Source organism: Podarcis vaucheri (assembly GCF_965113315.1).
Source record: "Podarcis vaucheri genome assembly, chromosome: 6".
NCBI classification, from domain to species: Eukaryota; Metazoa; Chordata; class Lepidosauria; order Squamata; family Lacertidae; genus Podarcis; species Podarcis vaucheri.
Genome location: NC_138764.1, coordinates 69,362,492 through 69,389,668, shown reverse-complemented (window position 1 = coordinate 69,389,668; position 27,177 = coordinate 69,362,492). Strand labels below are relative to the sequence as shown.

At 41.8% G+C, this 27,177-nt stretch overlaps 2 protein-coding genes and 1 long non-coding RNA gene across 9 annotated transcripts in view; 1 reads left to right on the top strand and 2 right to left on the bottom strand.

Moving 5' to 3' along the window:
* TRAF3IP3 (TRAF3 interacting protein 3) overlaps positions 1 to 8,853 on the bottom strand; it is a 42,389-nt gene extending 33,536 nt beyond the window's left edge. For 2 of the 7 annotated variants that reach the window (XM_082227657.1, XM_082227659.1), the window contains exon 1: positions 7,870 to 8,853. Coding sequence is in view for 3 of the 7 variants with exons in the window: in XM_082227660.1 (XP_082083786.1) it covers positions 2,144 to 2,162 (19 nt within the window). In the remaining 4 variants the exon portion in view is untranslated. Of the gene's footprint in view, positions 1 to 508; positions 810 to 2,143; positions 2,260 to 7,474; positions 7,748 to 7,869 lie in introns of those variants that run through there. The other 5 variants (XM_082227656.1, XM_082227658.1, XM_082227655.1 and 2 more) reach the window with 4 other exon arrangements.
* Positions 744 to 5,831, top strand: LOC309535028. Its single transcript, XR_014220982.1, has 3 exons — positions 744 to 813; positions 1,621 to 1,697; positions 5,801 to 5,831. It is a non-coding gene; the product is annotated as an uncharacterized lncRNA (long non-coding RNA).
* A 238-nt stretch (positions 8,854 to 9,091) lies between the features above and the next one.
* Positions 9,092 to 26,912, bottom strand: HSD11B1 (hydroxysteroid 11-beta dehydrogenase 1). Its single transcript, XM_082227671.1, has 6 exons — positions 26,318 to 26,912; positions 25,522 to 25,652; positions 18,478 to 18,589; positions 15,794 to 15,979; positions 14,235 to 14,378; positions 9,092 to 12,696 (listed from the first exon to the last, which is right to left on the bottom strand). The coding sequence occupies exons 1-6, from the start codon at positions 26,403 to 26,405 to the stop codon at positions 12,479 to 12,481; spliced, it is 879 nt and encodes a 292-aa protein (XP_082083797.1). The 5' UTR covers positions 26,406 to 26,912; the 3' UTR covers positions 9,092 to 12,478.
* Between the last annotated feature and the right edge of the window lie 265 nt (positions 26,913 to 27,177).

Genomic DNA, 27,177 nt, shown 5'->3' with positions numbered 1-27,177 from the left:
GATATATATATATATCTTATGAAGATATATATCTTCATAATGTACCACAAAAATCAAATGCATGAACTATTGCCAATGTATTGGAAACAATGGTAGCCCCCCCTTGCAAATACCATATGGGGTTGTGATTCCAATTGGAGTGTGTGGGGGGGGGGAGCTAAATCCTTCTGTCCATGCCATGCTTAGCCCCACACCAAGGTATTAGTTAAAAACATAAAACTAGCCAAACTCTGTAACTAACATCACCTGTAGCTCGGCTCTTACAGAGAAAGGCAAAAACGCAATGTTCTCACACAAGCCAGGTACTCAATTATAAGTACACATCAAATGTTTGTATTGAAATTCAGGTTATTGTCCTTATTTTAAAAATAATCAACTTAAAAATAACCACTTTTTAATATATATATATATATATATATATATAGAGAGAGAGAGAGAGAGAGAGAGAGAGATAAACACAAACCCTACCTACAGCCTCACCACACTGCAATAAAATAAGCACTGTTACCTCTTTGATGCACAGCTGGAAGATGTGTAAGGGAATGTAATTGGTGTCCATTGCACTCAGCTGCTTAAAAAGTCACCCCTCTCCCAGCTGATGCCTTTATCTCTGGCTGCAGCATTTTGACCTGACTACTCTGCAATGTCCTCTATCCAAGTCTCTGCTCTGGGCCTGCAGCTTACTAGGCTGTAGGACTCCTAGGCCTGTTCCACCAGGAGAGCGTCTCTTTAGGTCAAAATCCCCATCACAGACAGGTGGGAGTCTGTCCCCTTGGCAGATGAAGCAATTCTCACCTCACTTCCAAAGTGGAGGTAACCCCTAAAATAAACACAAAGCAGAATGAAGGTAGGATGTAGGGGGCTTCAAAATGGGCTGTACCATTCCAAGTTGCTAGTGAATTCCCTCCTGTTTAAAAAAATGTTACTGGGGCTTGCTTTTCTATTTTTTATGAATGCCATTTTTTAAAAAAATTATAAGCAGTTTTGCTTACGGCCTTAAATAAGTTGCTTGGTGACCTTTGGTGTGTTTTACAAGCAATCGACAATTTACAATAGTGCTGAAAATGATGATAATGTGGGAATGGGATTTAAAAAAATGGGACAGTCCCCACAGTCTGAAATGGTACAGTCCACTCTGCCAACCCCATTATTTCGTTTATATCCTGCCTTTTCATATTTAATGCCTAGGGCTATAATACTATATTTGGGGGCAAATATCTTCCACACTCAGTGTAGGTGTGGAGCATGTGCATTGACAATTTGTTTAAAACATTTCTATACAGTTTAAAAACTATCAGTTTACCGTAGTGAACAAATAGAAAAAACAGCAGCAAAAAGAAATCACCCCAGAAAAAGAATCATCTTGTTTTCAATGTGTTAGGCCGTGCTCCCCCCAAAAAAAAATGTTTAGGGGTACAGTACTCTCATTTTCCTACTCATATTGAAATACTGCCCCTCAATGAGGTCAAACTTAGATTCACAAAATGTTTAGGGGTATGCATCCCCCTGTGTCCGTCCCCCCCAGGAAAATGCACTGGTGTGAGGTGAACATTATTTTAGGGGTTTCCTTCTATCCTGAATTGGCTTTTTGGTTGTGATGATGATTGCTAGCATTCCTAGGTCAGGAGCACCCCAGTACCTGAGGTTTCAGTGCCCAACCCTGAGACCTGGAGGTGGCCCCTGATGGTGTCATAAGGGTGAGCCCTGGAGATGGAGATTAATTGGGAGAAGGGAGCAGAGGTGGGCTGACACCTCAGAGCAGCAATGTTGTCATTTTCAGCCAGGCCCCTGCCAGGTTGAATATTATTACTATTATTATTATTATTATTATTATTATTATTAGTAGTAGTAGTAGTAGTAGTAGTCTTGTGCTCCACCTGGAGACTCTTCAGGTCAGACTTGATTGTCTAGCAACCCTAGTGACTGCACACATAGCAATTACAAAGCTAATAAAAAACCCCACTTGTGGATATAAAATACCCTAGATAATCTACAACATTACACGATATAGCTTTATAGGCTAAAAATCAAACAAAAGCCCAAATGAGCAGAGGACTTTGCAAGCTTAAGAGCAGCACCATCTTTTCTTAAAGGCAGATTCCCCCCCCTAAGAGAAAGACAGCTTCAAAAATACTTTATCCACCTTTTTGAAACAACACCATTAGCCCACATATATATAGACTTGCAGTTTCAGAACGTATGAATCATCTGCTTCCCTTAACATGCAACCGGGAAGTAGAGACAAAGTGCTGCAGCAATGTGTGGAGAGATAGGTTGTGTCACACCATAGCAGCACAACTGGTTAATGGCTGGGTGAAGTAAGAGCAGTTGCAGTGTGTGACAGAGCTAGCCACAGGCCTCTCTGCTGCTGCACTTCAAGCATACTGTGCTTTATTTAGCAGATGTTTTAAGAAACTGACAAATTTCCTAGCGTTAAGCACTTGGTAAATTGCCCATCTTCATTGCCTCGTTGCTTGCCAGTCCAAAGGTCATCTCAAATACAGCCGCATCACGTGGCTAATAAGTATGGTAAATGTATTATTAGTAAGTATCCCATTTACCTGAATGGATAATTTATTAGAAATTATTTGGTACGTATTCCACATTTGTATCTAAAATGCAGGTTGGTCTCTGTTATTTTTGTTTTCATTCATTGTATGTAATGTATTTAATTTTATTATTAGCTGACGAAGATTCATCCTTGAAACAGTTGACTTAATCTGGAAACACTGTTCTGCTTGTTTGCTGTTCATTATTGAATTATACATACCCAGCATTACAATACTGTTGGACAATATCTGTCGTGGTGTTCCCTGACAGCAATTCATTACGTTGACTATTTCTTGTTTATGGATTTATATATACATTATATAATGATGTTTATGATTTGTAAATTTTGGGTTATATTCTAACTACTACTAAAAATACATTTACCATACTTATTAGCTGTGTGTTGTGGCTGTATTTGAGCAGATTATTCTGTATTGCAACACAGGGGTTTGTTTTAGTCCAAAGGTCAGTGCATATTGGATGCTAGGCAAAGCTGTATACCCACTGAAGATCCAGGGCCAAACTACACTTTGAGAATGGATTTCCTGAGGCATGGATTTTCTCTTTTTAAAAACCCCCCGTCTCTTCTCCTCTAATAGGACTGGAGAAATAATGCTGGGGAAGTAGTTTTTTGTAAACCTTCCCTCCCACTGTTTCCCAACCTCAGCTGCTCCCTCCTCAAGCTGCTGTTTTCTCTACTGAGGAAAAAAATAGAGGCACCCATAGTGCATGCTGGAATGTGTACTTTGCTTAACTAATATTATTCAAAGCAAGCTTCACTCTGGATTTAGAAGAGACATGATTGCTGCCCACCAAAGAAGACAGCTGCCACACATTTCGCATACTGGATCCAATATCCCAGACCCTCCAAGTGTCCCTATTTTCCAGGGACGTCCCTGATTTAGAGAAGCCATCCTGGTTTCTGATTAGATCCTGGAATGTCCCACTTTTCCATAGGACGTTCCTGTTTTCAGTGGCGAAAGGTTGGAGGGTATGGTAGGATGTCCCTATTTTCATTGGTGAAATGTTGGAGGGTATGGAATTATCTGACCCCCAAGCCTTCTGAAGGCAATCCTGTATAGGGAAGGATTTTTTTTTTACTGTTTTTTATTATGTTTTTATATATGTTGGAAGCTGCCCAGAATGGCTGGGAGAACCCAGTAAGATGTGTGGCATATAAATAGTAAAATAATCATTAAGAAATGGGACGTCCCTATTTTCATTGGAGAAAGGTTGGAGGGTATGTTATTCAGGCCACTTCTGGCAGGAGCCAGTGAAATTAGAAAAATTCTATAATGCTTGTATGTGTGATTATGCATGTGTGATCTCAAAAAACAAAGGCGCTCCTCCCTGTTATGTATCTCCTGTTTTGATGTGCAATGCAATCTCTTTTTAAAAACAAGTATATGGTTGACTTCATTTTCAGTCTTTCTCTTGTGAAAGTATTTCCTTCTTAGATGGGAATAGTCTCTTAAAAACAATTGAAAGAGCTAACAGAAAGGGTGGATAATTTATACATGACTTGAAACATTAATGTAGCCAACCACAGAAATGCAGGCTCACAGGATGACTTTCAAATGAATCATCTTTCTCAAAGTATAAGAGAAGTACAACAGTTTTTACATTTAGTGCTTACGGAGACAGACAGACAGACAGACAGACAGACAGACAGATAGATAGATGCTTTTTTAATGTCCCTTTTGAATAACTTCAGAAACATGGCAGATAGTTAGGCCCTGAGTAGGTACCAAGCACATATTAAGTGGTTGGATAGCTCACCAGTCTAAACCCATCTTCAGTCCTTTAGTACCTGACTGTTATCTCACATTTCATGACAACCTGAAATTATCAGGATCAGTATTGCTGGAATGATCTAAAAGGAAGACTGTAGTGCAGAAGAAGCGCCCTCCAGATATTATTAGACTCCAACTCCCACCATACCCTGCCAGCATGGCCAGCGTTCACAGATGATGGGAGTTTTAGTACAGAAGTATCTGGAGGGCATTACATTGGCTAGACTTGCTGAGGGCTATGGTGTTCGTGCACAGAACCCTACTGGCTACCTTAGAATCATAGAATCATAGAGTTGGAAGAGACCACAAGGGCCATCGAGTCCAACCCCCTGCCAAGCAGGAAACACCATCAGAGCACTCCTGACATATGGTTGTCAAGCCTCTGCTTAAAGACCTCCAAAGTAGGAGACTCCACCACACTCCTTGGCAGCAAATTCCACTGTCGAACAGCTCTTACTGTCAGGAAGTTCTTCCTAATGTTTAGGTGGAATCTTCTTTCTTGTAGTTTGGATCCATTGCTCCATGTCCGCTTCTCTGGAGCAGCAGAAAACAACCTTTCTCCCTCCTCTATGTGACATCCTTTTATATATTTGAACATGGCTATCATATCACCCCTTAACCTCCTCTTCTCCAGGCTAAACATGCCCAGCTCCCTTAGCCGTTCCTCATAAGGCATCGTTTCCAGGCCTTTGACCATTTTGGTTGCCCTCCTCTGGACACGTTCCAGTTTGTCCGTGTCCTTCTTGAATTGTGGTGCCCAGAACTGGACACAGTACTCCAGGTGAGGTCTGACCAGAGCAGAATACAGTGGCACTATTACTTCCCTTGATCTAGATGCTATACTCCTATTGATGCAGCCCAGAATTGCATTGGCTTTGCTGTAGCGCAAAGCTTTCTAAACTTTTCATGTTGGCAACACACTTTTTAAACGTGCATAATTTCGTGACATGGTAATTCAGTTTTACTAGCAAACCGGAAGTTAAACTGACCCCTTTCCAGCCCCAGGAGAAGCGCAGGGAGCGTTTGTGTGACACACCTACACACTGCAGCCAACACACTAATGTGTCGTGACACACAGTTTGGAAAGCTCAGCTGTAGTGTAAACTCTATCCAATATATATTATCAGTCCCTATTTCCCAGTTTAGCACTGCAGGAAATCTGTCTCTAGTGCAGTGAGAAACTGGAGGCAGATTGCACCTAGCAAAATTCATCATGCTTGGAACTCCAATCTCCATAGGGTTTGTACCAAAACTTTTGCTGCTTATTGCTAGTCCAATGAGATAGCATGAAGAATACCAAGATTAGTGAAAAAAGATTGTATCAAAGAGCCGCAATATGGTTTGCCTTTTTAATTTTTATTCGGTAGGATTCCTTTTACTTGTATTCTTCATAGCCTTTTTGTCAAAAACCATTCAGGAATTTGTTCTTCATTTTCAACTCTTTCTCCCACTCACAGCCTGAGCACCTATCTTCTTCACATACTGGACCTTATAAAGGTAAATGGGTTAATACTACTACTACTAATAATAATTTATACCCTGCCCATCTGGCTGGGTTTCCCCAGCCACTCTGGGCGGCTCCCAACAGAATATTTAAAAAACAGTGTATACAGACAGGGTTAAGTGGAAAGTCAAGGCATATGTTTGCGATTAAACTCCCTTCATAGGATTTATATCCTAAAAAAACAGGATAGAAATAATTATAGGATATAATAAAGTATTAATTTAAATAACAGAAAGCTGCAAAAGCTGAACAAGTATCTGTCCTTGCTGGCTAGCTTCTTATCCACAACTCTCTTGTTATGACACGAGGCAGCCAATTGGTGGGAACTGCAATACGTGTTCCATAAGTTGTTCATTAATTGCCACCACATTTGATGTTCACAAATGATTAGATAAAATGGTAGAAATAAGCAATTCAGGTTTCGTCTCCCTGCCACTAAAATTTAATTGTTCATTTTTCTGCACGCACATACAATATATTCACATTTGCATTTGCCACATGGTTGTTAGACAGGCTGTCCTCTTTCTACAAAATTCTGTCTGAATTTAATTCCATTTACTTTCTTGTATTGCAACACTGTACCAAAGCTCCTGCTTGAGGGCATACAGTAAATAGGTTTGTTTTGCAATTTCCTTGCTTTTTTCTTGCATTCAGACTTTCTTTGCACATCTTGTCTTGGCACATTTTATGAGCCAAATACCAGGGCTGGACCAAGACATTTTGCTGTATGAGGCAAAGTACAGGGTGTCCTTCCCTGAGCATTCCAAGCCTAGAAGCTTGGCAGCTAAATCTTTATTCAGCTTGGGTGATGGGACAGTGTCCTGCATAACATGTGAGGCAGCAAGTCGGTTCAGAGAGGCTAAGGCATGCCATGTAGCAAACACAGCTCTGTCCTCCAACAGAGGGGAATGGCCAGGCTTGTCTTAGCAGGAACAACCAAGGGCTGCTGCTGCCGTCCCCCAGTATCTGCTACCTGAGGCAGGTGCATCTCATTTCCTATTGGTAGGGGTGGCCCTGCAAAATTCTCAGGTGAGATATCCTGAATGAGATATGTTACATTATTATTATTAACATTATCATCATCGTTAAATTAAATTTGTATACCACCCTATACCAGCAGGTCTAGTTATTTAGCTGACACATTATTTCATCCTCTTTTACTGGTTCCATGCCACCTTTTCCCTCCTCTATTTTCTGCCACGTCCAGTTTAGATTGAGAGGCAGCATGAAAAGCTGCTATTTCTGCTTGCTTGAAGAAATAATGAAAGCTGTGTGCCATAAGAGTTTCACTGACATAAAGGGGGGCGGGAGGGAGAGAAAATTATGGCGATCACCACCTCACTCCCTCTTAATGCCCACCACCACTGCAGTCATAGTTTGTTTGGTTTTTCCTGCGAGTTCCTTTTAAAAAGTGGAAGGTTCACATATATAATGTAATTTTATACTAAACATAACCAGTTCTTTATTTTCAAAAATCAATCCATTTCAAAGTCTAAAACTAGACAATATTTTAAACGAGGATTTTGAAGCCCATTCAGCCTGGCATATGAATTAATTCTGTACCCGAAAAAAACTTATGCAACAGGTCCCCCCCCCCCACCCCACAGAGAGCTTAGGAACTACCTACCTTCTCCAGATGCCATTACTTTATTTTGTAGCTGGTTGGAAAAAACCTTAGATTAAAACCAGACTATGAAGATGAGAAGTGCTCTCTTTATTTAACCCACAAAACTGGGCACACTGCTGAGGCCTTTTAATCACATTATTGGTTTCCTTCTTCCAGTCTTGGCCGAAGTATTTGCCTCGGATGAACACAGATGCCCTTTATCTTTCCCTTGCAGGCATGGTTGCATACACACCAGTTTAATCAGAGGAAGTAATGCCTGCTCATGTTATGGCTGCACGTTGTCAATTGTGTTGTCAGAGGCTCAAAAGCAAAACATTCCTTTTTGTAGATTGCGTTTGCTTTCTATAACCCACAAACGAAAATGGAAGGTCATTACGAACAAGGGAAGTCCTTACCTTTGCTTTTCCATGGTGGGCCTGAGTGAACTCGACAAGATCCGAGAAGCCTGGCTCTTCACTTGCCGAGGCACAAGCGAGAAGATGCCCATTTAGCTATCAAGTACTAACATGCTGCAACTGTCATTTTCATTCGGGCGGCTTCACTTTGCTGCTCCGTTAAAAAAAGCAAAAAACAAAACAAAACAGGAACTATAAGCCACAACACTTTACCCTAGTTCCTCTCTTTCTCTGTCTCTCATGCTGGCTTACTCTGATATGACAAGGGAGGAGACAGGAAGCCCACAACTCTGCAAGCAGGTTCATGGTATAATAGTTTGACCTCATTGTGGTTGGGCAGTCAATGTATTTCTTTCACTATCGTTGGGACTGCAGCAACAGTTCTTTGCTGAATTTCTGTTATCAGTTTTGGCGCCTTGAGCCTGTACTTCGTTCCAAGGGACTGTGGTTTGCACCCCGGGACCGAGTCAACCATGATATAATGGCATCAGCCATGATACCTTTTGGATTATGAACTCCTTGACTTGAGAAGAAATTAACGTTCATCCATTCTCAAGCATTGTGACAGTCAAGCTTTTAAGGTGGCAGTAGAATAGTGGTTTCTTTTGTGAGCTTTCAACCAGGAAGTCCTCCATCATTCTGACTTCTGCCAACAATTCGATATTTTTTTTAAAAAAAGTGCTCTTAGACTAGTCAGTGTGGTCCATTGCCCCCACCCTGTATCTATAATACTATGAGCAACTTAAAACAACACTATAAACTTCCAACTTAGGCTGCAATAGTGTTCACACTTTCCTGGGAGTGAGCTGCATTTAATACAGCAGGATTTACTTCTTCCTCTTCCTCTACAGGTTGTTGGCAACACTGAAGATGGTGTCTGTGTTATGCCAAATTCTAGCTTGTTTGTTTGTTTAAATATTTATCCCACCTTTACTTACAAACACTCCCACAATTGCTAATGCTAAAAAGAACAGTAATGAAATCAAGACAACAAAAAAATTAAATTAAAAAAACCCAGATGAAATATAAATCACGACCATTGGTGCAAAATTTGAAGCCATAGCAGCAGATTAAAACTGATCTTAGTTAATATTTTGTATAAAGGCTTGGGGAAATAAATAGGCCTTTGGTGCTGAAAGGATATAACGCTTTGTGAACTGTCCCAAGGAAAGTCAATAACTAGGATGTCACAATTGAGAGAAAAAAATAGCACAGACAACTGTTTTAGTAGATATTATTTTAATGTATGCCCTTAGTTAGAAGGCACTTTCCTTGGTGTACAATCCTACAGTAGTAGGTTGTGAGAAGTTGTAGGACAAGCATCTCACAGTCACAGAAGAGCCCAGTTCCCTCCATTGCATAATCCCATCAGTTTAATTGAAAAATTTCTTGGGGACTGATTTGCAAGTTCACACCAACCAGTTCACTATTTAAAGCAATATTCACCCGATGGATCCCATTATGTTACCTGTCATTCTTCCTTCTATAAAAACACAATACTGATACTGAAAGAGAGGGTGAAGTCTACTGAAAACAAAGTCTAAGTCCAGTCATGAACATTGGAAAACGAACTCTAGAGGCAGGGCTTAGAAATGGCTGGCAAAAGTGGCAAACAAACAAGGTGATAACATTAGTATTGTAGTAGTGTAAATATGAGTACTATAAAATTTGGGGTGCTCTAAAGTGAAGTGAGTCTTGATTTGACAGCATAAATAGGTGATATGGGAGTAGGAATGGGTGAAGATGTTAATCTGGTTTCTCTTGGCTTCTAATTTCCAGTTTTCAGCTCAGTTCTTTACACTTCCAAGTCAATTTGCATTTTTTCAAAATAAGTCCTCATGAAAATTCATCAACATTTTTGTGTGAATTTTGCTTAATATAGGGGTTATCCACGCTTACCCTTTGCCCTGCTCTTTTCAGGCACAGGTCCGCGCTTAAAAGCTCTGTCTCTGAGCAGAGTTTTTGCTAGGAATGCTCCAGAACAAACAAACAAAACAACTTCTGCTAATATAATGCAATTTTGTACAGTGGTACCTTGGGTTACATATGCTTCAGGTTACATATGCTTCAGGTTACAGACTCCGCTAACCCAGAAATATTACCTCAGGTTAAGATCTTTGCCTCAGGATGAGAACAGAAATTGTGCAGCGGCGGCACAGCGGCAGCAGGAGGCCCCATTAGCTAAAGTGGTGCTTCAGGTTAAGAACAGTTTCAGGTTAAGAGCAGACTTCCGGAACAAATTAACTACTTAACCAGAGGTACCACTGTATCTTCTTTTCACCAATAGATGTATTGCTATTCACACTTTACCCTACTATGTGCATTTTTGTACACATTACTTAGCTGGAGAACTGCACCACAAATTTTGAAGTGTGAATTTTGAAGCATGGTTGTGTTTTAGTTTGCAAATGGTTTCAGGGAGTGAGAATCGGGTAAGTTTGGCTGATCAAGTTTCTCCTCCATGGCTGTACAGCAGACAGGAGATTTTCCCAAGTTGCCACCAAACTGAGATTTTATTTGCTTTGATGGTGTCAGAAGGCAACGTATGCCTCTGATCTCTGACCTCACCAATAGGACAAATCATAGTTGTACAGCTTCAAACTTGCATTGATTTTACTGTGCCGGGGGACAACAGAACAAACCCTTTCATTTTCTAGGCCTTCCCTTCTTCTTTAAAATCCTTCACATTTTGCCATGAACCCATCCATCAATCCCTTTTGCACTGATTCATCTGGCTCTGTGTTCATCTGGGTTCAAATAGCAAGCTTTGCCCAACAATTGGTCTTCATTTCTCCACAGGCTCAGTTGGAGAAGCTTAAAATAATTTTGTTTCCTGATGAGGAAAGCTTTCAGGCTGCAAGTCTAACAATTTGCCTAAGCTAAGCCTTTGATACAATAAAATGAGAAGAGCTGTGTTTTCAGTACAGCTCATTTCTCATGCTGAGCTTTTAGGAGAAATGTGACAGAACAAAAACTGCTGGATGCCTAATATTTCTGGGAATCAGAAAACTATGCTCTTTCCCCTTATGGTTCCTGGACCTCACAGTGAGGGTTACAATCTTTCTGAATGAGAGATAATCAAAGCGAAAACACCTTGAAATTAGGGGTAAATTAAGCAGCATTGCATTTTCTATTCAAATATAATCAAGTAATACTTTAAGGAGCAATGTCAGTCTTTGAATGAAATATTGGTCATTCAGGGGACAGGAACCGGGAGTCCATAGGAGTTACTTCATTTGAATCTCTGAATAGGAAGCCTATTTGCTGGGACAAGAATACTCTGAAATAAGGTGCATTTCCTAATAATGATATTTACTCTCTGGAGAGGAGAGGATAGCTTGAGATCAAGATGCCACGTGGCTATTTAACACTGGTTAGAGACAAATCTAGACAAAGATAAATCATAGTAACATTAGGAACATTGCCAACCTAATGAACAGTGGCTAAAATAAGTAGGGCTCAAATACAGGAATCCCTACTGGGAGGGCATTCCAGAGTGGTGGGGGCTGTGGGACAATAGAGTATTTTCTCATATTTACAGTTAGGTTTTCCTGAATAATGCTAAACTGTGGTGTAACTTGCTTCCCCCCTTCAAATAAACCACCAACAAGATTATATAACAGTAGTTTTAAAAGTAGACAATTCTTACGCAGAAGCAATATATTAAAGCACAGCATGGTTTCAAGAGCTGCCATGCCCTAGTTTCAGCTCGCTGGCATGTGTTCAGATCATGGTGCCTGTGAATCTAATCCACCAGATGAGGGAGCCATTGGATGCACAAAAAACATTGCTTAAAAGGCCATAAATACAAAACCATCCCTTAATAAAATCAGTAGCATAATATGTATGTTATAACTTTAAAGATCAGGTTTTAAAAATGAAATAATGTCTTTTTTTCTGGAGGGAGGAGGGAAAGCAATATAAAGACATATTTACATATAGCTTTAATTTTACGTCTCCTTGTACCCATTCTGGGCAGCTAGAGCTAAAATTTTGGAGACAATTTCTTGCAAGAAATCAACTTTATATTTCCCTGACACATTTTTTTACAACATTTTCAAATATGGATTTAGGTAGTTCAGTGTTTCTCCGTTGGTTTATTTTTTAAAGTGCAAAACCTCATGGGATGTATCAATCGTCGTTTCTCAACTGACAACAAGGCTTCCATAAGTGATATAGTAAGGAAATCAATTTCCTTCTTCTAATCCCCATGCCTCCCTAAATCTACTCTGAAGGGTCTCACAGCAGATTGGGAGGGGGAATGCTGATTGGGAGGGGTTGCTGTCATAAAAAACCCTCCCTTCCCTCCTCTGTCAATGGAAAACTTACAGTCAGTTGAGTGACGTCTTTGGATACAAACCTATAACTTTACCTTTTTATCAGCAAAACTAGCTCTGTCAAAAATGAACCCCAAAGACTTCAAATTTTCACATTTGATTTTTGTATGTGGGTGCCAAATCTGAAATTTGGGCAGAGCTTTATTTCCAAGTGCACTAAGTTCTCAGTGCTCTTAAGTTCTAGGTGCTATTATATTTATTTATACCCCGCCTTTTTCCCTGACAGGGACTCAATGTGGCTAATATATAAAATAAGAAAAGCTAAAGAGCACTTAATCTTTCAGTTTTTCAACGTTATAATTCCTCTGAATGATATAATCCAGGAGATTTGGAGCCCAGTCCCGGATCAATAAAGGGATTCTTGTAGATAAATATTCATAATAAATCTCCCTTTGGCGCAGGGCTCCTCCCTTAATGATTTCCAGTGCACATTCCTCCTTTGGTGCTGCAGAGATCTGGACCACTCCAGAAGTTGCTTTCATGGCTGTTTCTAAGGGAAGAAAAGGAGCTCGAGTTAAGTAGGTACCCTCTGTTCAAGAAGTCAGTCAACAAGTGCCTACTGGGCAGAGTGAATTATACCCAGGGATCAGCAACCTTTCTCAGCCGTGGGCTGGTCCACCATCCCTCAGACCATGTGGTGGGCAGGACTATATTTTTTGGGGGGAGGGGGGGGAAATGAATGAATTCCTATGCCCCACAAATAACCCAGAGATGCATTTGAAATAAAAGGACACATTCTACTCATGTAAAAACACACTGATTCCCGGACCATCCGTGGGCCGGATTGAGAAGGCGATTGGGCCACATCCAGCCTTAGATTGTCTACCCCTGCTTATACCTGTCTACTCAGAAGTAAACCCCATTAGGTTTAATGGGGCTCAGCCTCAGATAAATGTGTAAAGGATTGCAGTCTAGTGGAGCTGATAGGAAACTTTGCCTGGTTTTGTTTCCACTAAATACAGTGGTACCTTGGGTTACATACCCTTCAGGTTACATACACTTCAGGTTACAGACTCCCAGAAATATTGCTTCAGGTTAAGAACTTTGCTTCAGGATGAGAACAGAAATTGTGCTCCGGTGGCGCGGCAGCAGCAGGAGGCCCCATTAGCTAAAGTGGTGCTTCAGGTTAAGTACAGACCTCCGGAACGAATTAAGTAATTAACCCGAGGTACCACTGTAGTGCATCACTGAATTTCCAAGTGTGGGGGGTGGTATGTGAGAATAGACGATTTCAGAGGAATTCAGATGACTAATTGCAGTGGCAGTTTCCACATCAGGAGTGTACCGTAGACCATATTTGGTACTGCCTTCATAGGATGAAACATTACAGCTTGTGGTGGTTGCCATCCGGTCATGGTTTGGCCCAAGTGGATCCCTACAACTTGTGCATTAGACAAGTGATTTGTTAGAAATCACTCTTTCAAGTTCTCAGGAATTTTGAGTTACATGTGCTGGCTGTTTCCAATGGTAACTCTTGTGTCTTTGTGCAAGTGCAAGTGTGTGTTTATGTAAAAGGGTCTCTATGTAAAAGGAAGTCGAAGAAGATCACATGGTTTGGAGGGAAGGAAAGCTCACAGTCAATTCCAGACCTAGAAATGTACCGTTAAACATTGCCCTCTTCTCTTCAGCACTGTTCCTTCTCTTCTAAATAATATATGATATATAGAGAAGAACTGAGGAACCATTTTATATTCTACTGATGCAAATGGATGCCTTTGAGTTAGAAATAACACTTCATCATTAATGCAAAAGTTTGCATATTCACTTCAGAAGCAATTTGCACGCCTTATCCATTGGCTTCATTGTCCAAACATAATTTATGGGCAAGCCCTACTTGAGAAGACGTTTCTTGGCAATTTCATGGCATTACAATCTATGGTGTTTTAGATTAGAAAAAAGGCAATAAACAAACGATCCATATTTACGTTCACGTTGTTGACGTTGAGATCTGAAGGATTTTGAGCACAGCACAAACCTGCCAATGAAAGCCAGGTCCTTATAGTCAGGTTTCAAAATGTTAAATGGTACCTGTATCGATGAGTCCAAGGACGCAGAGTGTGATGGAAACGTTGGTGTTCTTCATGGCAAATTCTTGCCTCAAGGAGCTGAAAAACCCATCCAGGGCAAATTTTGTTGCAGAATAGTAAACAGTGAATGGGAACGCAACTTTGCCTGCAAATACAGTATAGCAATAGTACAGTCATGGGTGAATTCCACTTTAATCCTGCAGGTGGCAAAGTAAAACCACCATTGCTTGCATCTCTGTGAGAGATATTTTCCCCCTTCCTGCTTCCATTTGTTTACTTATTATTTTGTTTATAAAATGTTTCCAAGTTATGTAAGCACTCAGAAACTTGAACTTATGGCATAACTGGACCTTGTAAGAATTTTTAAAAAGATATTGCAAAATCTTTCAAAGTTCTCAAGATGAACTGTTTCTCCCTCCCCACCCCCTCTATAGGGCTGTTTTGTATATTAGCAGTTATATGCAACTCTGATTATAGCCTGTGAAATTTTAAAGCAGAACAGAAACACTCTGATAGAAATGCAATGAAGAATTGTACAGAACCACACTTAATAAAAGCACAAGGCTGCCGGACTGTGACCCAGAGATCCTGTCAAATGCTTAGGGCACAAGTGGAGAAAGTTTAGTCCTCCAGAGGTTGCTGGACTACAACTCCCATCATCCCTGTCCCTTAGCCATCCTGACCGGGACCTAAGGTTGAAGGGAGTTGTAGTCTAGCAACACCTGGAGGACTATAGAGTCCCATCCCCTGTGCTAGGGTAAAGCTGCTATGAGGATTATTATGAATATATGAAATTCAATTGAGATACCAATAGTAGAACACTTGAATACAGTTCCCTGAGCAGTGGCAGGAGACATTCAAAAATTAGCCCCTGGCCTGTCTCACAAGCAAAGAGAGAGGTGAAGGGACTAGAAGCCATCCTTGCAGAAGTGCCAATGGAAGAATTGAGTAGACCAATCCATATAAATTCACACCGGGTTTGTTTTGCACCCTACAAAGGAGAACAGTCACCAGAATCACTGTTATGGAAAATTCCTTAGCCTTGCTATTGCTTAACAAGGTGAGCAGCTCAGAGATGTTTTTTTTCATTAATGGGAGCATTTCAGGTAAGAAAACACATTAAAGATGTGAGTTGATCACCACACGTGGCAGAAGTGCCAATGGAAGAATTGAGTAGACCAATCCATATAAATTCACACCGGGTTTGTTTTGCACCCTACAAAGGAGAACAGTCACCAGAATCACTGTTATGGAAAATTCCTTAGCCTTGCTATTGCTTAACAAGGTGAGCAGCTCAGAGATGTTTTTTTTCATTAATGGGAGCATTTCAGGTAAGAAAACACATTAAAGATGTGAGTTGATCACCACACGTGATCTTTTTTGGAGTTGGCTGAGGGTGCGCACAATTGGAAGCTGCAACCAGCTGAGTGTGCAGTCATACATGTTCGCAGTCATCAACGTGCACGGCGATCATAGCAGGGAAATCAGAAATGTTTTAAGGAGCCCTAAGGCTTTGAGGGCCGCTGAGAGCTACTTCACACAAATGCTGTTTGTACTCACCTGCCAAGGATGAAACCACTACGATGCTTCCTCCGCTGTTCTTAAGCATGGGAAGAGATGCAACTGTCATGGTCACATAGCTTAAGAAATTGATATTCAGGACCTTTTGCATATACGCAACATCACTATTGAAATAGCTTAAGAAGGCAGGGCTAACATGATTCAGAATAAGCATATCTAGACCTCCTAAAAACAGAAAAGGGTTGTTAGAATTGTTTGTCTTGATCAGCTATCCTAGCAATGCTGTTTAATTTGTAAAAGAAGAGATACTTGAACGCCTGGTTCCGACCCATGTGTCTGCATAACTTGAGGTGCCTAACTGAAGGACTCAGCTGTGTCATTGCCATTTTTTCCTGCGTTTGGTCCAGAGTTTCTGGACTCAGCTTGTGCTTGCAACAGGCTTGTTATCTCAAGGAAACAATGTTAGAATGACAACCCTGAAGCAATGATTCACATTTTCCTGGGTGTGATCTAGCTCTGATCTGCAGCAGAGGTAAGGCTGGGCAAGGTTTTCTATCAGGCCATCTATATTTCAGTGAGTTATGATGCTCCGTACAAGCCTGTGCCTGATTCAGGGCATATAAGGCTGTTAACACTTCACACTGGAGCCAAACTCTTCAGGTAGATTTGGAGTACTTCCAGTTGTGTGCTTCTAGCTAGGGAGGTCCATGGTTCAGTTCCCAGTGTGTCAGCCATGCAATCATGTCACAAAAGCTTCTGCAAAATGGTTTGGTGAGTGTGAGCAACTGGGGTTGTACTGGGCCAGAAGGCTCCACATTCCTGATTCACAGAGAGTTGCAGCCCATGAGAATCAAAAACAGAGCTTAAAGCTTTGGAAAGCTTTAAGAGCACTTAATAGCATAGCAGAACTCGGACTAGCTTTCTCTATCAGGTTAATGAGTGATGCTTATACTACTATGGTAGTGGCCATTTTGGAACTGAAGATTTGAGGACATCTTTTCTTTGATTAAGTACTTCACCAAAGCCACAACATAGTAGTATGTGTTAATTAGCTAAATATTAGGCATAAAAGGGCAGTTTTAACAAAAACAGGGGAGTAAGTAGTCTAGTGTTCCACCAAGGAGTTCTATTGGAACACATTATTGTGATTTGGAGTTAGGGTGAGCATTGCAGTGACCAAGGTTGTGAATGATACCAAATTACGGTATTCAGCATTGTGAAAATCCAAGTGGACTGTGAGGAGCAGGTTTAGAAGAATCTCTTCAAATTGAGTGAATGTGTGAGATTCACGTTGCTTCCAAACTTGCCTTTCCCCTGGAATATTTTATTCATTCATATATTACAGGGAATACAGATAAGCACTGCATTCCAATGTTTTGTCCGTTATCCTCCCACGCTTTTACAGGGATGATTTTGGGATTCTTCTTTTCTCTACTTGTAATACACAGCACTTCCACACAGGGCCTTAATATTCTAACGATGTTGGTAACAGGTTTTATTTTCCTTAGAAAGGATGCACTTAGATTAAATAGAGGAGAACAGGCTGGCACTGGTGCCAATGTGGATGCTGTGAAAAATCTGCAGCTACGGGGAGTGCTCATCCCACAATAAACACCTCCTGGAAGCACCCATAGGTGCTGCGCCAGTGTGGACAGACATACAGCAGGAGTGAGTTGCGAGGCACTTGATGGCAGGGTTGAGTTTCCTGCATTGCTCTGACCCACTAAACTTTCCACTATTAATTTCTGGAATTTGTTGCTACAAGATGTAGTGATGAATGATCACCAACAGCTTTAAAAGGTGACCAAACAATCCATTATGGAGGATAAGGCTATCAATTTATGATGGCTGTGTAGAAGCTCCAGGTTCTGTGGCAGTCTACCCCTGAATATTGATTGATGAGATCATGAGTGGGAGAGGGCTATTATCTTCATGTCCTGCATATGAGCTCCCTATGGGTATCTGGTGTGGAGAGTGTCTCTTCCTTTAAATTCCTGGGAGTTTACCTTAGTGAAGACCTCACTTGGAAAAACAATATAACTCAGGTGGTTAGGAAGGCCCAACAGAGACTCGATTTTCTCAGGGTCTTGCAAAAGAACAATGTTAAACAACAGCTGGTGACCTCCTTCTACTGGTCCACAATAGAAAGTGTCCTCTCATATTGTATCACAGTGTGGTATGTTGGCTTGACAGCCACGGACACAAAGTCTTTACAGAGGATGGTGAACACAGCACATGATATCATGGGCTGTCCCCTGAGCCCGCTAGATGACATCGCAAGGGATCGTTGCCTTAGGAGAGCAAGAAAAATTCTCAGGGACGATTCACACCCCAGCCAGCACCTCTTTAATCTTCTACCTTCGGGTAGGAGATATAGAAGTATAATCAGTCATATCAACAGGCTAAAAAACAGTTTCTATCCATGGGCTGTTAGGCTGCTGAATGGAAAATAATATAGTGCAACTGACATTTGGGGTTGGTGTGTTGTGTGACAAGCACATAGACTGCAATGAGATTGAGTGTTTGTCGGGGGGGGAGGCTCGGTTAATTTCATTGTACACAGGTTGTACATTGACAATAAAGGTATTATTATTATTATTATTATTATTATTATTATTATTATTATTATTGGTTGACCACTGTGGCAAACAGGGCCCTGGACTTGATAGGCTTTTGGTCTGATCCAGCACAGCACTTCTGATGTCCTTATAAAGTAAGCATACCCCACAATTCCTCTGCTTTCTTCACCACAGACTGAGCGAATGCCATGTCTTCCATGCTGCCATTTATGTAGCTGGCAGATGCTGCCCCGAGCTCCAAGCACTGAGCAACCACCTGAAACAAAGAGGAAAGGAGAATTCTGGAGACTCGTTGCCCTTTCAGCCCCTTTTGCAGCCCAGCAAATTAAATTCCTATGCTATGCAGCATTGCAAGGAAACAGCTGGCTAGTTCAGCTTACCAGAATACTCTGAGCACAACATTTTTTCGGGGGTGGGGTGCAGGCTGTGTGCTTAAAGGGTCAGCATTATTAGTGGGGAATTTCCAATGGAAAAAGCAGCTTCATCAAAGTTTCCAGCTGCAAGAACACCGAATTTCTCATTTGTAAAAATCAAAATGAAGCAAAATGGGCTTGAACATTCTTAAAATGAACTTGCAAATTCTGGGTATGGGCTCTGGCTTTAGAACTTTATCCCTTACTGGTGTCACCGCAACAGCTGCTGTCACAGCCATGTCAGGCTTCTAGCTTGCTTTTACAAATGTATTGGAAGTCCTAAAAATGTGTCTGTAATCATGACCATATTTTGTATTGAGCAAGAACTGCATTTTAAAGTCTGCAACAATATTCAGGAGACCATTGGATTTTCTATAATCAGGGCAGGTGGAAAATCCTCTTCATTATTCCAGTTTGACAGACTTAATTGTAAGTGTCACTGGCTCTCTAGTACCTAGTTTTTGCATTCTTCTTTGTTGTTGTTGTTTAGTCGTTTAATCATGACCGACTCTTCGTGACCCAATGGACTAGAGCACACCAGGCGCTCCTGTCTTCCACTGCCTCCCACAGTTTGGTCAGACTCATGTTTGTAGCTTTGAGAACGCTGTCCAACCATCTCGTCCTCTGTCATCCCCTTCTTCTTGTGCCCTCAATCTTGCCCAACATCAGGGTCTTTTCCAGGGAGTCTTCTCTTCTCATGAGGTGGCCAAAGTATTGGAGCCTCAGCTTCACGATCTGTCCTTCCAGTGAGCACTCAGGGCTGATTTCCTTCAGAATGGATAGGTTTGATCTTCTTGCAATCCACAGGACTCTCAAGAGTCTCCTCCAGCACCATAATTCAAAAGCATCAATTCTCCGGCGATCAGCCTTCTTGATGGTCTAGCTCTCACTTCCATACATCACTACTGGGAAAACCATAGCTTTAACTATACGGACCTTTGTTGGTAAGGTGATATCTCTGCTTTTTAAGATGCTGTCTAGGTTTGCCATCGCCTTTCTCCCAAGGAGCAGGCGTCTTTTAATTTCGTGACTGCTGTCACCATCTGCAGTGATCATGGAGCCCAAGAAGGTAAAATCTCTCACTGCCTCCATTTCTTCCACTTCTATTTGCCAGGAGGTGATGGGCCCAGTGGCCATGAGCTTCGTTTTTTTGATGTTGAGCTTCAGACCATATTTTGCGCTCTCCTCTTTCACCCTCATTAATAGGTTCTTTAATTTCTCCTCACTTTCTGCCATCAAGGTTGTGTCATCTGCATATCTGAGGTTGTTGATATTTCTTCCGGCAATCTTAATTCCGGTTTGGGATTCATCCAGCCCAGCCTTTCACATGATGAATTCTGCATATAAGTTAAATAAGCAGGGAGACAATATACAGCCTTTCCGTACTCCTTTACCAATTTTGAACCAATTAGCTGTTCCATATCCAGTTCTAACTGTAGCTTCTTGTCCCACATAGAGATTTCTCAGGAGACAGATGAGGTGATCAGGCACTCCCATTTCTTTAAGAACTTGCCATAGTTTGCTGTGGTCCACACAGTCAAAGGCTTTTGCATAGTCAATGAAACAGAAGTAGATGTCTTTCTGGAACTCTCTAGCTTTCTCCATAATCCAGCGCATGTTTGCAATTTGGTCTCTGGTTCCTCTGCCCCTTCGAAATCCAGCTTGCACTTCTGGGAGTTCTCGGTCCACATACTGCTTAAGCCTGCCTTGTAGAATTTTAAGCACCTTGCTAGCGTGTGAAATGAGTGCAATTGTGCAGTAGTTGGAGCATTCTTTGGCACTTCCCTTCTTTGGGATTGGGATGTAGACTGATCTTCTCCAATCCTCTGGCCACTGCTGAGTTTTCCAAATTTGCTGGAATATTGAGTGTAGCACCTTAACAGCATCATCTTTTAAAATTTTAAAGAGTTCAGCTGGAATATCATCACTTCCACTGGCCTTGTTATTAGCAGTGCTTTCCAAGGCCCATTTGACTTCACTCTCCAGGATGTCTGGCTCAAGGTCAGCAACCACGCTTCCTGGGGTATACGAGACATCCATTTCTTTCTGGTACAGTTCCTCTGTGTATTCTTGCCACCTCTTCTTGATGGCTTCTGCTTCTGTTAGGTCCTTTCCACTTTTGTCTTTTATTATGGAAATCTTTGTACGAAATGTTCCTTTCATATCTCCAATTTTCTTGAACAGATCTCTGGTTTTTCCCATTCTATTGTTTTCCTCTATTTCTTTGCATTGCTCATTTAAGAAGGCCTTCTTGACTCTCCTTGTTATTTTTTGGAGCTCTGCATTCAATTTCCTGTATCTTTCACTATCTCCCTCACATTTTGCTTGCCTTCTCTCCCCCGCTATTTGTAAGGCCTTGTTGGACAGCCACTTTGCTTTCTTGCATTTCCTTTTCATTGGGATGGTTTTAGTTGCTGCCTCCTGTATAATGTTGCGAGCCTCCATCCATAGTTCTTCAGGCACTCTGTCCACCAAATCTAAATCCTTAAACCTGTTCCTCACTTCTACTGTGTATTCATAAGGGATTTGATTTAGATTGTATCTTACTGGCCCAGTGGTTTTCCCTACTTTCTTCAGTTTAAGCTTGAATTTTGCTATAAGAAGCTGATGATCTGAGCCACAGTCAGCTCCAGGTCTTGTTTTTGCTGACTGTATAGAGCTTCTCCATCTTTGGCTGCAGAGAATATAATCAATCTGATTTCGATGCTGCCCATCTGGTGATGTGCATGTGTAGAGTCGTCTCTTGTGTTGTTGGAAAAGAGTGTTTGTGATGACCAGCTTGTTCTCTTGGCAGAACTCTATTAGCCTTTGCCCTGCTTCGTTTGAACTCCAAGGCCAAACTTGCCAGTTGTTTCTTTTATCTCTTGACTCCCTACTTTAGCATTCCAATCCCCTATAATGAGAAGAACATCCTTCTTTGGTGTCATTTCTATGAGTTGTTGTAAGTCTTCATAGAATTGGTCAATTTCAGCTTCTTCAGCACCAGTGGTTGGTGCATAAACTTGGATTACTGTGATGTTAAAAGGTCTGCCTTGGATTCGTATCGAGATCATTCTATCATTTTTGAGATTGCATCCCAGTACAGCTTTTGACACTCTTTTGTTGACTATGAGGGCCACTCCATTTCTTTTACAGGATTCTTGCCCACAGTAGTAGATGTGATGGTCATCCAAACTGAATTCACCCATTCCCGTTCATTTTAGTTCACTGATGCCCAGGATGTCAATATTTATTCTTGCCATCTCATTTTTGAGCACATCCAACTTACCAAGGTTCATGGTTCTTACATTCCAGGTTCCTATGCAATATTTTTCTTTACAGCATTGGACTTTCCTTTCGCTTCCAGGCATATCCGCAACTGAGCGTCCTTTCGGCTTTGGCCCAGCCGCTTCATCAGCTCTGAATCTACTTGTACTTGTCCTCCGCTCTTCCTCAGTAGCATGTTGGACGCCTTCCGACCTGAGGGGCTCATCTTCCAGCGTCATAACTTTTATATGCCTGTTGTCTTTGTCCATGGAGTTTTCTTGGCAGGGATACTGGAGTAGCTTGCCGGTTCCTGCTCCAGGTGGATCACGTTTGGTCAAAACTCTCCACTATGACCTGTCCATCTTGGGTGGCCCTGCACGGTATAGCTCATAGCTTCTCTGAGTTATTCAAGCCCCTTCGCCATGGCAAGGCAGTGATCCATGAAGGGGACATTCTTCTTTACAATATAACAAATAATTTAAATATAAAGGCTATTAAAATCTAAGCAAAGGTGATGCATAAGTATGTACTAAGCATAGAGTGCTGGCGTAGTTGCAGTAGTTAACCCTATCATAGGCTTTGTTACCTTTTCTGTTAAGTAATTCAGTCAGTGTACAAAGATAAAGATTCCTAGCTTGGACCCACTTCTACCAAAACTTGCTAGGCTGAAAGTCTGGTGCAGGGTTTCCCAGACTTGGGTCTCTAGCTGTTTTTTGAACTACAATTCCCATCATCCACAACCACTGGTCCTGCTAGTGAGGGATGATGGGAGTTGTAGTTGAACAACAGCTGGGGTAGTCAATGTGCTGCCCCCAACAGATGTTGTCGGCTACAGATCCCATCATCCAATGTTCAAGGATGATGGATGTTCAAGGATGATCTGGGGGGCTCCATGCTGGCTATCCCTGATGGAGACAGTGCTGAGCTAGATGGACCAGTGGCAACTTCCTGTGTTCCCATGAGTGGCTGGAGGAAAGGCAGTGCGCCCGTGCCAGAAAGAAGCAAGCTCGACACTAGACATGCAGATGCATGCATGCAAGTGGGCACACCGGCTTCAAGGCTGAAGCCACATCAATGAAGGAATCACTCCACCCCTCACCAGCCCTTCTTCCTTGACTTTGCAGTGAGTGATGGAGCATGTTGGGCGCTGCTGGCAAAGAGGTTTCCCCCCCTCCTGTGCTGCAAGACTTTGGCTGTACCAACACTATCCTAACAGCTCCAAGCAGGCATTGGCTCAGTGCTAATGCACAGATTACACTGGCAAAAGGTCCCAGGCTTAACCCCTGCGTCCTTGGTGGTTAACTCCCCCTGTAAACAGTTGTTCTAGCACAACTGGGGTTTGGGGAAAATATAGCTGCTTGTGGAGCATAAGAGTCCAGGGACTGGTATTGCTGGATGTTGTTAAACTTAATGGGTCTCAAGAAGGGATAGATTAATGCAGGCATAGACAAACTCAGCCCTCCAGATGTTTTGGGACTACAACTCCCATCATCCCTGACTACTGGTCCTGTTAGCTAGGGATGATGGGAGTTGTAGTCCCAAAACATCTGGAGGGCTGAGTTTGCCTACGCATGGATTAATGGCAAAGGCAACCAACCAAGGAGCAGGCCAACAGGCATTCCCATCCCGCTCTAACATGCAATCACAGGACCTCAGATTTTTAGAATTCTTTGAAATGATGGCAGTGTCTGATTGTTCGCCAACTCCACGTCCCATTTCTGGCTTGACAATCTTGCAAAAGGGCATGTTGTTAATCTCCTAACTCTGAAATCAGAAGGGTTTGGTGAAGTCATTTACACTATGGTGCCTTATCTTTATAGTACTGCTTCTTGCCTGCCATATCCCAGAATTGGATAATGGCATTGCCAATGCCCTGTTCTCTACTCAGACAGTGCAAGTTCATCAGCTTGGCTTAGTGGCCAGAAGCGAAGCAGAGGCAATGACCACAGCTCTGTGTGATCATGGCAGGATGAGCCCGAATGCTCTAAAACGTTGGGAGAAAATGCTTGAAAAGATATTAGGCGACGTTGCATACAAATATGTGTATGTCGGGAGCAATGTGAACAATTCAGGTTAGGAGGGGCAGGCCTTAGGGCTGCACAGCTTCCAGTCTCACTGTGAATTTGTTGTATAAAACACAAATAAAGTTGTGGCCCTTAATGAACCTAATACACACTGCCTCTTCTTGCCTGGCTAAGGGTGCAAATAGGAACAAATGGAGTTGAGTTCCAGCATTTCAAGTCGCTGTGTGGGTTGCTATTGTCTATTGTCTATAAAACCCCCTGGGTTGTTTCTTTTTCCACTCTAGGGCAATAATCTTCCCACATCTGTACTTCTCACACTGCTGTTTGTCATTATTGACATGCATGGTGACCCTTGGGTGGTTTTTCCTAGTGCTGTGTACTGAACTCTCTGTTCTTCAGGTTCTGAAAAAGTATTCTTCCATTGCAGAAGAGACTTCCACCGTCCCGCCTCTTTCTCACTTTAGGATTTAGAATTTGAGTGGATGAGGGGTCAGGCTTATCTTATCACTGCAAAGTGGCTGTGGGTGCGTCTTGTGTTTTTCTTTCCATGAAATGTTTCTCCAGAGCTCCACAGTCTTCCCAGCAGCCTGCACTTCCTGATCTGGTAAAGGCCCATGGGGGGATGTTACTGCATGATTTCTTCCCCTGAGTTTGAATTGAAACATAGGAAGCCAGGAGGGCTCGCTGCCAAGGCACAGAGAACAGTGTGATCACTGATTTGGTGTTTTTTTTGTTTTGTTTTTTGAAGGAAGTCCTTTAAAAATCATTTTTCAATGGTTTCTTTAAAAGGAAAAAATAAAATTAAAACCCTTTACTTTTCAAACAACAACAGCCAATAGCTGCCAGGAGCCTCCCCGCTTTCCCAAGCTTACAGAAAAGTGCAGCCAAGGACATCATGGCTTTTTCAGGAAATGCAGGCACCCAGGAATGCTGCAGAGTACAGACCACTGGAGAGAGGATTTGCAGAATGAAAGGGAAAAAATGCTCAGAAACATCCCATAACCAACCTGAAAGTAATGTAAGCATAAGAAAAGGCCTGCATGCAACCCACCAAGAATTCTCCAAATTTTTATCTTTTCTTTCATAATTTTTGAATGCCCTTATATGTGGATCCCTTTTCCCATGAGTCACACTTCTGTAACGGCACCTACTGCCTCTCTCTTCCATTTTTATGAGCAAATGCATTGATATTCCTGTAAATTGATATTCCTGTAAATTGAGACATGCATTCACACTCTGCTGGTGGTAAAACTGCAAAACCTAAATTGCATCTGGAAATAAATAAATTTATATAAATCTGAATTTTAGTAAAGCATACGACTCTCCCTTCCTTCCTGTCAGGTTTGGCAATTTATCGTCACCTGTATGTGAATGTTTATCCCAATGCACATAAATATGAATTTTACATTCATGGGGTTACACATTATCTATCACCTGTGTGTGCAGGTGACTCTACAGAAGCATGCCCAGTAAAAGGCATGCATATATGAGTATATGACATTTACTTTCTGGAGCTTGGCTTCTGTTCGCGCTGTGATCAGTATGTGGGAGCCCATGCGTGCCAGGTGGTATGCCATCTGCTCACCGATTCCAGTGCTTGCCCCAGTAACAATCACACGCTTCCCTTTCAGCATTTCTGGAGAGCAAGATATAGGGACAGCCATTTATAAAGATCGCATTAAACACACCACCCAATCCTAAATCAGTCTCTAAAAGGGCAAGAAGCTCAAGAAGAGAAACAGCCATTTCTGCCTGCCGATCAGTTGCCCAGTCCCAACAATCTTCCAGTCTAATCTGCATTCTTCTCCCAAGAAACCAGCAGTCATAAGAATTGCTAACATTCCAAAAAGGATGCAGAATGCCAAGACAGCCATTTATTTTTGTTGTTGTTATTTTACTCTAATTAAACATGAACATGCATTTCTTTTTCAAGCCACTTCATACGTTCAGCTTTCTTGAAGTTTTTGAAGCAATTGTACAATTAAGCAACTTTAAAGAAAGCCCAATCCTTTTCGAAATAGACAGAATATGGAGAATCCAAATGGCAAGCCTCCTAACCACACCTGTTTGCAGGAAGAAAAAAAAAATAGCCCTGCCTGTTGCATGATGTATTTCAAAGGCTTGCCAAGCAAAGCCTTCTATTATCGGCAATGCAAGCAACGCCCAGACATGTTTCGTTTTAGGCTTGCACCAGTTCCTGTATAAAAACCATTCCAGTGTGACTCCTTTCTCTTTCTCCCCCTCCGTCTCCCCCCTGCTTTTATTTTAAAATGTCTTTACTTAAAAACAACAACAACTTACCCGGCTTAAAGTCTTCATTTCCCGAATAAAAAAAGAAGGCCAAGATCAGTCCTGCAAAAAGAACCAGAATCTTTTGCAGCAGACCCATCCCACTGCAGAGTCAGGAAATAATCAAGCATGAGAAGCAAGGAGGAGGAGGGAAAAAAAACCCTGCAGAGCTGTTCCAGACAGAGGGAGCAATGTCTATGCTGCAAAAACCTGGTAGCATAGAGGCAGCAACTTGCCCAAATGTCCAACCTTCTGACAATTCAGGGTACTCGTGGCAACAGCTCCATCACAAGCCTCTAATTTACTGTTTGTCAAGAGTTGATAAACTTCGGCCTACGTGATCTTTGGATCCTGGCTGTCCCATTTCATATTTCCTGTCCCTACGTTTAAAATAGAGAAATTTGCACAACACCCTGAAAGAGGTGTGTCTTTGCTGAAAAGCATCAAGTTTCACTTCAGAGAAGATCCCAGGCTGCCTACTCCAGGTGGGCTATTTTTTTTTATTAAAAAAAATCATTGTTTAACATCTGCCAGGCATAGACCCCACACACAGCACAAGGCTCAAGTGCAAGAAGCTTATGACTTCCACCCCAAAGAGCTTGCAGAGACTGAAGTGCAGAAGCAGAGGATGTTTTTGTTATAATATCAGGGATTCAGGGCAAATGGGTGGACATGACTAAGTTGCACATGTTTGGGAAGCTGAGCCAACAAACGTGTTGCTGTGAGTTTTCAGATCCTTTTTGGAACTCTTGACAGTCTCGCAGAGTTGTTATCAGTCTCCAAAGTACTTTTATGCCCATAATTAGTAGAATATTTCAAAACTTCATATTTATCATTGGCATTACGTGGTGCTGTTTATGCTTTCTGATACC

Excerpts from the sequence above, each read along its gene's own strand:
- HSD11B1 (XM_082227671.1), bottom strand. The coding sequence starts at position 26,405 with ATGGGTCTGCTGCAAAAGATTCTGGTTCTTTTTGCAGGACTGATCTTG. Across the intron at positions 25,653-26,317 it reads AAATGAAGACTTTAAGCCGG|AAATGCTGAAAGGGAAGCGT; the intron begins GTAAGTTGTTGT and ends CTTGCTCTCCAG. Across the intron at positions 12,697-14,234 it reads CCTTGGACTCATCGATACAG|AAACAGCCATGAAAGCAACT; the intron begins GTACCATTTAAC and ends TTCTTCCCTTAG.